The 12,653-nt window shown below is 33.8% G+C and overlaps 1 protein-coding gene across 1 annotated transcript in view; it reads right to left on the bottom strand.

Annotated features, from left to right (window-relative positions):
- Nucleotides 1-695: 695 nt before the first annotated feature.
- The window catches only part of LOC100373169 (proteasome activator complex subunit 4-like), a 47,034-nt gene continuing 35,076 nt past the window's right edge, over nucleotides 696-12,653 (bottom strand). The window contains exons 38-40 of the mRNA XM_085492427.1: nucleotides 10,520-10,655; nucleotides 8,067-8,200; nucleotides 696-2,440 (exon numbers count right to left, since the gene is read on the bottom strand). Of these exons, the coding sequence (XP_085348553.1) occupies nucleotides 2,306-2,440; nucleotides 8,067-8,200; nucleotides 10,520-10,655 (405 nt within the window). The 3' untranslated portion in view covers nucleotides 696-2,305. The remainder of the gene's footprint in view (nucleotides 2,441-8,066; nucleotides 8,201-10,519; nucleotides 10,656-12,653) is intronic.

The following is a 12,653-nucleotide window of genomic DNA, read 5'->3' on the forward strand; positions in this document are numbered from 1 at the left end:
GCACTTGCGGTTTTTAACAAGAAGTCGAAAATATCAGTTTTTACCAAAAATGACAAAAATATTCACCAAAATTAGAGAATTAAAGATATCAACATGAAATGAACAAACCTAAGAGAGGTCTAACCAAGGTACATATACACCAAGTATCAAAGCATTTAGGCTTGTAGTTTTCAAGAAGAAGTCGAAAAAGTAAAACATTGACACGGACGACGGAGACGGATGACGACGACGACGGACAATCACTCATATGATAAGCTCCGCTCGACAAAGTCGACAGCGGAGCTAATAAAAGCAATTTGGATTACATGCACGTCTATAAGAAGAGTGCTTTTAATAGAGCAAATACAATACTGTTGCCATGATAAAAAACTAACACCTGAAAAATTATATTGTCACCTACTGCAAACCAGTCTTTTTTTTACTAATGTGCATTGTAATGGCTTTTGTTTGGTAATGTTTTAGAAATTGTCACATTGTTTAAAAAATTGCAGCAATATGACATTTTTTTTTAAATAGAAGTAACAACAGTCTGTGATTATGAGAATTTTCCCGCAAATGTAGGTAAATGTACCAGAGAAACCAAATTTATAAAAAGGCTATCTTCACTCTGGAATTTAATAAGGTCAGATTGATTGATTGAATGAATGAATATATTCTACACATTGGTTGCCTGCTGATAATTTTGAAAAGAAACATTTCTTTTTTTTCTTAATTACAGAATTTTATAGTCAAAATGTCAACAAATCATAGTTAAGATATAATAGGCGATACAAAGCCACAGTGATTGGGTTTGCTCTATATTGGTATGTTAGTCTGATGGCCTAATGTTCAACTCGCTGAATTCAACCTGCAAAGTAGTTTGCTCACCATATATACTTTTAGATCTGATTTGCATGTTGTTCAGGTAAAACTTGAATATTTAAATTAATTAATTTATATATCAATGTGCCCAAATAGTTGATTTAAATTTTCTAGAAAAACGCAAAATACAGAGGAAAATGTAATAAAAAATATAATAAGTGGCCTTACAAATATTAGGTAATTTGTAAATTCATTATTTGGAAAAACCACAAGACATTTCCAGCACATCATTTCATGCCATGTATTTTCATTCAGGTAGCTTTAAAGATTCTTATCACTGCACTGACAGTCACAAAAATGAGTTCATTAATTTAGAAAAAAAAAAAAAATTGGACAATCCTAATATCTCATTACATTACCTGATTTGGGTTTGTCCAAACGTCTCTTTTTATCTTTTGTTACAAAGTACTAATTATCAAGAAAAAGCATTGAACACAGTTTAGAAATATTCTTCCAAAGTTAATCCTACTGAAAGACTGGTTTGCACTATTTAAAGGGCAGTCGCATGCAAAACACATGGTCTAATAAATTGAAACCTTTTTATGCAAACTATTAATCCACATTTTGTAAATGCAATTTAGAATACATGCATTCAATTTGTCGGAGATTCGTGTTGACGTGAAACGAGAATACAGTTTTTCAGTATAAAGCATTATCCAAGACTGACTAGTAGTTAAAATTAGCTATACAACTAAATTGGCTTCAAATCCTAGAACCGATCTGATTAGCGCTTTGGAAAATTGAAGAGAATCTATTTTCATCTTTTTAACCTGTGCCGTATACTTATTCCCATCCAAAATTAAGTAGATAATATTTTCACATTTTTCAATATTGTCACTTAAATTCATCATCATTTTGGATCATACAGACAATTTGAGATTGCTTTTAGATTTTTGAACAAAAGGTTTTGCCAGTTTTCAACAACATTTAATGTGGGGGTGGGGGTGGTCGAGAGCAGACTATACAAAATCATTTTGTAGATTGTGCCAAAAGTTGACAATGTATGCGCTCAAAAAGTTAAAGTTAATTAATCAGTTTGAAAAATGAATTGGCAGATGACAAATCAAGTGATAATAAACATTTGATGGGTTATACGAATATGCAGACAAATAATACGACATAAGAGAATAGACTAGATGCAAATGAATGCCCAGATCTGATTGAGAGCAAGCAAACCATGTGACTTACTTCCTCCCCTCAAATAGTGTTCTATTCTCTCCCATGATCGTTTCTACAAATTAAAACCAAGTGACAGTGAATGTAATGATAGGAGAGAATGGAGCCTTTTTTGAAGGGCAGAAACATGCTTTAATACCTTTGCCGTCCATTGGGTTAATTATAGCTGTAGTTGCAGTCACTAGTACGGACAATGATTTTATCGCAATAAATTGCAAGAAATTTAAATTTGCTTTTTTTTTTTTCGATGACAAGCAGGCAATCTATACTATGCGTAATAACATGGTGATACGAGAAGGTCAGTTAACACAACCAGCTGATCATCCGTGAACTGTTGTTTGTGTTCCTGCCAGTTGTCGTGGTGCGTTCTCTTGAAATCGGACAGCGTCTTCTTAACTGTCATCTGTAGAAACAAAACATGGCATGTATAAATTATCTGTGTTGAATACTTGTTGCACAGTGTTTCTGATTGGATGTATTGTTATTGGAGTATGTCGTCATGGTGACAGCGAATGAGATCATCAGGGGTGCTTTTCTGAAAGAGATGAAGAGGTTAATGAAGTATGGGTAGATGAGAAGCATCTTCTCAAAATCAATTGAGCGTCATTGGTTTTTGAGAGTGTTCAAATAATCTACTGCCTTAACCTCTTTACCTATTTCACAAACACATCAAAATTCTGATTGCGCAAACACAGTAAAAAAAACCTGACAATTTCTAATCAGTCCTAAATACAACATGAATATAAATCAAATGATCAGCGCAAATAAATTGTTGCACAACTAAGTAAGCCTTGCATCTTTAGTATTCATATTTAGAGGTCTGAAAAGTATCAGAGTTTACACAGAGCGTGTACAGATCCAGGGCTAAAAAACTAGATAAATCCAGTTGTGGTTCAATCTTGGCAAGAACTCAACTGAGCTTGATATTCCCAGCTGAAGGTACCAATACAAAGGTTGGCTCACAGTCTAATCTGATCTGACAGTGGGCAGCAAACTGTATGTCTGATTAGACTTTCAATCCTGACATGTTGGATTTCATGAGATTGAGAAAACGGCGCCACAAGAAGCAATATGAACCATCTTTAAGATTGCAAGCAGGAGTTTTCGTTTTCACAATGCAGTTGCGTTGAAGATTTTTGCATACATTTTCCAAAAAACCTGAATATTGTTGTAACTTTCTTACTTTATGTGACAATCAGTCAGCCAGCTTGTCAAAATATCTAACAATCACGATTACAAGAAGCTGCGATTCTATTTGAAGCATTATGGGTGTCATGAAAGTCTAAGAAAATGAAACTCTTTCGTTTCCATAAATCATTCATTTGTTTACAGAGAAGGTTTTTCCTGCCTGGTAATTCAATACAGGATAATGCTTTTAAGTTGATTGGCTGTAATTCTGTGTCTGAGCATTTTCTTTTTAAAACTCCAGACGCATTTCCCCCCGTGTCGTTGACCTGTAAGTTGTCTAAGCATTAAAAGTAAGTCAATTGAAGACTTAGTTTGAATTTGCAATTTTGTTTATCAAAAATTTGTGAGTTCTATGAGAGGAAATCTGGTTCAAGATAAAACACTCCGTATTCATGAGTTTATTTATTCTGTGATGCTGCATATACATATTCAGTCGCAGTCGAAAATAAACCATGAAATCTGAGAATACGAAAAAACGCAAAGTCAAATTAGTCTTGTTGAATCACGGAGAGATGAAAGATCAAGCAAATTGAGTATCACCATGGAAAGATTAAATGAAACCAGAACCTAGATGACATATCAACTTGATAGGAGTATTCAATTACTAATTCTAAATTGAATATCACTTTTCAATATATTAAAAAAAAACACACACTACAGTTCAAGATGATCGTTGATGAACTCGCTAGTTGAACATAAAAGCAGACTTCAAATTAGCTGCATTGTTAATGATGCTAATGACTCTCATTGTTACAGCGGTGTCCATTTCACTAACATTCTAATCTCAATTCTGATTTTTTGAATACTGTATTAAAAGGTTTATAATTTAGATATCACAGAGGATATAGAAGCCTGACATTTGCAATTCCAAAAATAGGCATGACCTCAAGTTCAACTCGCATAACGTCACCAACAAAGTAAATTAACTTGGCACAGTATTGGAATAAACTGACTGATTAGGAGTCCAATACTAGATCTTGGAGAATGGCTTTCATTACAGTTGAATCATTAGTTCCTTATTCTTATTCTATTTAATATGCAAATAGACTTGTAACAATATCAATATCACTGATTTTACCTGTATTGGATGATTGCACGGTTCTATAACTGTGGCACAACAAAGACAGACAGCAAATGACAAAAACCATTGGGGGTGGTGAGCCACAAATTGAAAGGACTACTTTTAGCAATGTGAAAAGATGTTTACTACCCGGTAGTAATTTATTACGCGGCTATAAACATTCTTAAGATTAAAGTAGCATTACGGCAAACTAAATCCAAGTGATATAATGCATCAAAGGATAATGTGGTTTTCAAAGCAGAGTAAAATGACTGGCAGTCATTAAAGCAAACCATGGTCTCTATTGTAAAGATATTTAATCACATTTCTATTGTCGTAAATTATTGTTATAAAATGGTACTGGACGAACAGAATAACAAATATGTGATAAATACTGACAACCTGTCGCCACTTATCCATAAACTCTCGTTGCTTATAATAGGCTTTTCCATGGAAACCGTCATTTCATGTGAAATTTCTTTCATTCTGGCACTTGTTTTTCATTCCAACAACATGTTTTTTACAAAACATAATTTTGTTTTTGAATCATTTTTATGGGTGCTAGGCAACAGCTCGAGATATTGATTGGATGTGTTCACTGTCTCTCCTGTGGTAATTGCAGGTGTATTTTGCATTACGGTCTACGTGTTTCATTACAAATTGAAATTGTACGGCATCGGTAGTAATTACAAGTCAATTGTCGTATAAAACTAAAAATGATCGGTTGCAGATGATGTGCAATCGTATAGCATTGCTTACTGAGAATTTGGCGTAGTGTGGAGGGTAGATTATCACAACAAGTAAGGTAGGTATTACTATCATTGGCACAGAATATTAAATAACAAAAACAAAAAAAAAAATCAGAAGAAAATATTAACATGGTCACAAAATCAACCATGACTGCAGACACAAATTATTCAAAATAGAGGAGTAGATTCAGTCTGAGCCATTAGAACAATTTCATTAAACGCATCAATGCATGTTGCCTAGGAAACTAGTTTCATCCGCCTCTATACTCTGAGACATATGTATGCATCATACTGTAAATGTAATACACAACGATAAATTGTTTCGTGATTCATTGTAAAATCTGAAAGGGGATAAAAGCAGTACTCTAGCACTCCACTGTACCATATTTCAAGTACTCAGTATTAAATACCCGATTAAAAAAAAACCAAAAAAAACCTTGCTATTCATCTACAACTAATCATCAGCGATGGAGGACATTTCTGGTTGCCATGGCAACAAAATAAGCGATAACAGCAGCATTACCTGATATATCCTTCTCATAGTATAAAGTAATATTAATGAAGCTAATAAAAAAACAAGCAGCCAGTCGGCTGAGATAGATATATGTATAGTGTCAAAGCAGTGGGACTTGCTGTTTTCAACAAGAATTCAAAAATATCACTTTTCACCAAAAATGACAAAAACAATCATCAAAATTAGATACTTGAAGATATCACCATGAAATTAACAAATCTGAAAGAGGTCCACATGTAGTACCTATATATGTAATATAAAAACAATCAGACTTGCGATTTTTAACAAGAAGTCGTAAATATCACTTTTTACCAAAATGAATTAATCTGAGAGTGGTCCACATGTAGTACCTATATATATAATATCAAAGCAATTGGACTTTTAGTTTTTAACAAGAAGTCGAAAATATCACTTTTTACCAAAAATGACAAAAATATTCACCAAAATTAGAAAATTAAAGATATCAATACAAAATGAATTAATCTGAGAGTGATCCACATGTAGTACCTATATATGTAATATCAAAGCAATTGGACTTGCGGTTTTCAACAAGAAGTTGAAAATATCACTTTTTACCAAAAATGACAAAAATATTCACCAAAATTAGAGAATTGAAGATATCATTACAAAATGAACAAATCTGAGAGAGGTCTACCCAAGGTATCAAAGCATTCAGGCTTATAGTTTTCAAGGAGAAGTCAAAAAAGTAAAACATTGACACGGACGACGACGGACAATTACTCATATGATAAGCTCGCTCGACAAAGTCGACAGCGGAGCTAAAAAGGTGATTTCTGGCTACCCACCCTAAATATAAACCAGTCAATACTGAGAAGTCAAAGTTGGAGGAGAAGTATTTGGAAAAACTATTTTCTCAATTGATGACAACTTTTAGATGACTTCTTGATTTATGTGTTGAGCTGAGCAATACTCTTACCACCGTGACTCGATCAATGAGAATTCAATGAGTTGTTCATTAAAAGCAATCTCACAAATAATAAATCTACTTTATAGAGTTGATAGATCAGAAGGAAGGAATACACTGAATATTATGAACCTAAAAGCTTGAAAACTAACTCTTCTGGGAATAAAACCTAATTTTAAACAGTGCTCATACAGCTGTATGTAAGCATGTACACTTGTGTCGCATTATAACTAAAAGCCAGAATGTAGGAAACGATGTAGTATAAAGTGTCTTAGAGATATAGTGAAGACATATGCCAGGGTTAGCAAGACAAATATCATTATCACACAACTGTATCCTATCAAGAAGATGTTGCTAAAAATAAAATTGATTAAAAATTGGTCTGGAATTCAAATACCATCTAAAGATTCTGTAAACACCAAAATTGAGTGTCACAGGCTTGATAGGAAGGGTCAAAGTCATTATCCAGGATTCAATCTCTAGATGTATGTTGGAGGGGGGTGGTGTATGTGTGTGTTGACTTGCGCAAGTTCCCATGGTGATAGTGTTTATCCATGCTTGGTTGAATCTATGATAGCACATTATGATAGGCATATTCATTAATGTCTTGTTGTCTTAATCATGTAATGATGGTTTCTCTGGCAAAACACATAGCATGTGCGGCCATATAAAACAGGGATATCTAACTTCCTGTGTGCAATGTGCGTTATAATCTCCAGGATAGTGAAGACCATTAATGCATATACCGGTAACAGTTTTTATGTTTTTTTTTTATATATATATTTTTAGTTATAAAGTGTCAATATTCATATATGGAAAAGAGAGGATGTGACTAAGATTACATGATAGGAATATCTACAGTTGCACGTCCCCATTGTAATACCAAGGTCTATGGTACGCCGCACACACAAGAGACATCAGAGACATTCAAAGTCTGTCTGTCCGTTTTTTCAATTATTTTACAAAACAACAATACAGCCATACACAGGATGTTGATTTGTTTCTGGACCACAGATTCACAACTTGTGAAAGCAATAAAAATATAATGTATTTATATGCCTAATTAAACCACGCAAACTGGATTCCGGAAAGACGTATACTTGATGAGTCTGAGTTCGATGGTGATTGCTTAAAACAAGCGGAAAACTTAAAAGCTGTGTCGTTTTGCAACAGATCATTAGACCCAAGAAAAAGCACTTTTATTCTTTGGAAAATGTCAATGGAGGCTGAAATGATTGCCACAGGGCACAAGAATACATGTGACGTATATAAAAGCGTACAGAGAAAGATCACGTTTTAATGTCATATTTAATTGTTTAGATACACTTGATTGAAGTTCAATACTCTTAGTGAAATGAAGTCCTCCTCATGGAATTTAAATGTTACTAGTAGTTTGAAAAAAAGGATTACTTGCAAATGTCACTGTAAGCAAACATATTGAATAATTAAAAAAAAAAAAAATGTGTTGTCAAAGAACATTGCTATTATACGAGTTCAGTATAAAAAGCAGGATCACAAACATCATCAATTGTAAGTGGTTTCGTTTCATCGATTATAAAAAAGCCCACCCACAGATTATTGCTTCAAGCTTACCTCGATGGGTTGAGGATCATGTAAATGATTACCAAGATCCATTAGTACTTGCGGCATCCACTGCGGTACGTCGTACGGATATGCTTGAATGCACGCACTTAGTCCCAGTACGCCAGCATGTCTTTGAATGAGTGCTGAAAAAAAGGAGATTAAAAAGGTAAGTAAACAATACAATACCATGATACATGTATTGGCTCCTTCAACTCCATGAAGGTCCAGAAGACGGTGGAACTACAACAGGTGGTTTTATGACTTGTATGCAAACCTCTTTGCTGCGTATACAATACGTGTAGAAAAAACATTGTTCGCATGATTGTGTGTTGCATGATGTTTTAAACTGAGGAATATTCTAAGCATCTCCCCCAGCCAAGGTCCATTTATCCGGCCACCACCCTCACTTTTATACCTTGCCAGAATTCACACTATAAACCTCTATTCGCTGATGACGAAATTAAACACAACAGCAGATGCCCTGATGTATTTTTATGGCAAAAAAGAACATAAAGTCAAGTGTTGTGGGAAATCAAATGCAAAGTCATGTTTTTTTGTCAGTTATACTGTGACTTGATATACAGCACTATATATTGGTTAAAATTTCAAATTGATCTGAGATGTTACAGGAACAGTGATTGATGAATCCAATTTAACTGAGGTCAAATACAGTTTTCCTGACATGATCATGGTTCATAGAGACAGCTATGGATGGCGAACTTCAGCAAAATAATGTGAATCGGGCAATGTTATTTTATTTATTGGCCCAAGCATAAAGCTATATTGGCCCTCATTCTTGCCTTGTTTGTCAACACGAGCCAAACTAGAATGGACAATCTATAATAGAACAGCCCTGCTCGACTTCATTGATAGTAGAGCTAAAAAGTTTATGCCGGAATCAACAACAATATCAACAAAGGCAGATATTAACCTTCATCTATGATGATACTAGAAAAAAAAGCAGACCATTTGATAGTGCAGATTATTACATCATACATAATTACAGCAAGATGGTCAATAAACAAAATTTATTGAAGGCAGCACACCTGCTCTGCTGCCTTCAACATTTCCTCAACACATTCTATTTCCTCAACACATTCTGTTTCTAAGAATTCTTAGCGGCAGGATGATAAGATTCTAAGGATCACAGTCATAAAACTGAGAATGCTGATAAACGCCATCAATTCATTACTAGAGAGTTTTACAAATTGTGGTGAAGGAAAAAAAAGCTTTTACGGGATTATTAGACGACAGGAATGATAACTCATCTAGTTCGGAATCATCGGAGAGCATTGCATCTTGAAATCCGAAATACCAAAGCATCAACACGTTCATTTAGGCGTGCATAATCCCAGTCAGTTCCTAGGGTTACAAGGGGTTTTCTCAAATTGTTAAGATAAGCCAAAAAAATGCCAGATATTCAAGTAACCTATGGTGCCCTCCCCCATTTGATAGTAGAACTGAGAGTTGTTTATGTTGGTGTAAAAAACAGTTAAAAAATTGAATCTGTTAAAAATACCAAAAATTCCCAATGAATGAAAAACAATTTAATATGTCAATATAATGATGTCATATTAACATATTTAAATACAGCTAATAAGATGATTTTACATGACTGATTATATTTTATGTATGACTTATTCTACTAGGTTCTTTTTTAGCACCCTCCCCCTTGAGGACAAATAAATAAATATCAGTCTGACTACTGTTCTTTGTACCTAGAGGTCATTATTATGTGTAGCTTTCCACAAACAGCTTTGGGTCGTCATGGCAGCACACAAAAACATCGCCATAACAACAGAATTAAAATTCAAAACATTCTGTACATATGTGTCAGTTGCAAGATTTTGATCACACACCTTTAACGTTCCTGAGTTTGTTTTAATCTTGTGGTGGTATTTAAATCGCTAATGACAAAACCATGTTTTTTTTTTTTGTACAGTGAGTAATAAGTAATCCCAGCTACATTACATTCACTTCAATGTATAAAATTTTGCTAATTTGCATATCAATAAATTAAATGATCCAAGTCCACATGTTTGTGTGTGTGTGTGTGTGGGGGGGGGGATTGGCGGGGCTGTGTGTCAATATACGACAGCCATATAAAATAGTGTATATAACTTTTTGTTTTGACCTATTTGTTTTATTTCATTCAATCTTCACATTTTGTGAATGATATACTAACAATACATGACGATTGGCAACATCCTTGTAGAGATGGGCTTACATTTTTGTATCCTATGTTCAGAAACCTACCCCTTCAAATTGTGTATCTTATGTTCACAAACCAGTCGCCTCAAATTGAAATATTTAGATATAATGTAATATGTGAATGGAATATAACGATGACAAAAAACGTGACATGAGGTTCTTATCTAACACGAGTGGCAGCTGTTACGCCTGTATACAAAGATGATAACGCAAGTTTGAAAGATGAATAAAAAAACAGACTGTTGTCTAACCTTCCATCCCTACGCCTGCTTTGCGGGGTAGCTTTGTCTTGCATAATCCTTCAAAATGACTCTGCAGGTCGTCGTTCATCTTCATAAAACCACAGTGTAGAAATCCGCTTAATGTGGTGCCAGCCATTTCTCTCACCTAGAAGAATGTGTTCAAAGAATTGTAAGTGATTGCGTCTGGATGATGTACCAAATATTGTGGTGAGATCAGCATGAAATTAAAGGGCGGCACTCGTTGTGCCGCGTCCTGTTCGATATGGGACTCATAGCGACGTATACATCGCGTGTAAAATACATTCTTTATTAACATGATATTCCAACCCATGCTGCGCGACGACCACCGGCTTTAAGGTACTTTAAATTACGCGAGTCAGGAGAGTTTGTGAAATTCACAACAATGCATCTTCAGGAATATACTCAAATGATGATAATCTCTAGAAATGAGAATGTAATGATTTACATTATCATCAAGTAGCGTATTTGCTCTATTAGTAAGTAGCACATACACCTACATAAATGTGTGTATACAGTCAAAAGAAATAATATTTGAACAATGTAGTATACAACCGATGCAGTAGATGGTTTTATTGGAGATGCACTTGTAATAGAGCAAATACGGTATATTAGAAAAGTTAATTGAAAATGTTTAAGGGTTTCTCGAGTCAAGGGAAAATTATAATATATTGTAGCAGTTAATATTTGACTAGACTACTTTAAATAAGACAGCTAGGAGGTCACCGCGACCTTTTGCATAATTTAATCTTTGTGAATTATGAATTTGTGTGAGAAAATGTTAGTTATGACAGTGACATTTTAAATGTAAATACATGAGAAAACAGTATCTAACGTGTACAGCACTTCTAGCTAGTTTTTGCTTGAAATTGTTAATAGTAATTTCAGATCTGTGTTATTTTTTCCCCTAGGGAAATAAAACACAATATGAGGAACATATTCACAAAATACATCAATGGATACAGTTAATTGCGTTTTTATTAACATTTTTATTTCACTATATACCCCAATAAAACACTGTATGTCGTAAGTAAGTATACATATCGCTATTTTTTGTGACGTGCATAAAACAGTTATCTATTAATAAAGTCTGTTATTACAAAGGTTTAACAATGGTAAACCATAATCTGTGAAATTATGATTTATTGACCAAATTTCGGTAAGCAACATAGTAATCAGTAAATTGAAATATAATCACCATAGGAACCAACAGCAAACATTTTAAAATTTGACAAATTGATCAATTTTTAGTAAATTTTCGATAATTTCACTGTTTTTCTCTAAACTAAAATTGTTTGGTGAAAGCAATTACATTGATTCAAGCATTACCGTAATTGGAATACAAAATGTCAATACAACTGACGGTTGGATGATAATTTATACATTAAGACATACCATACTTATCGATATATAGAAATCTACAATTATACATCCAATCACCGCTTGTCAACTCAAAAATACAAATAATCAATCACAGGAAGCTTTAAAGAACTCCCGTGTGCTGAGATAATAACTAATAAGGTTTCATGGAAATGTTCATTAGACCCAAAAATATATAAATTATTATATGTAAATTTAGTAATTAATATTAAAACAGATTTTAACCAAAAACTTACCAGGACTTTTGTTACATTGTCCTATGACATCTATGTACGAAGTTTCATTGAAATGGAATAATTAGTACTTGAAATATCAATGTAAAAGCCGAAAATTGACTAATTATGCAAATTAGTGTATTAGGTAATTAATATGCACAGATATTAACCCAAAACTAATCAGGTATGTACATTGTTCCATGGCAACTATGTACCAGGTTTCATTGAATTGGAATAATTAGTACTTGAGACATTGGCGTAAAAGCAGAAAATTTAGTAATCATTAAGCAAACATCTGTGCATTAGTCCAGACATAGACCCTCCAGTAGAGGGTCTATGGTCCAGAGCATCTATGTACCAAGTTTCATCAAAATCCAATGAGTGGTTCTTCAGATATCAGTGAAACAGTCTTGGAACAGCTAAAAATTAGCCAATTATCATGCAAATTAGGTAATTAATATGCATTGTGTGCTTTGAACACACAGGAGTCAAAAAAGAACACAGCAATTTAATGAAGTATACACACACAC

Source organism: Saccoglossus kowalevskii, chromosome 2 (assembly GCF_978046115.1).
Source record: "Saccoglossus kowalevskii chromosome 2, keSacKowa6.1, whole genome shotgun sequence".
NCBI classification, from domain to species: domain Eukaryota; kingdom Metazoa; phylum Hemichordata; class Enteropneusta; family Harrimaniidae; genus Saccoglossus; species Saccoglossus kowalevskii.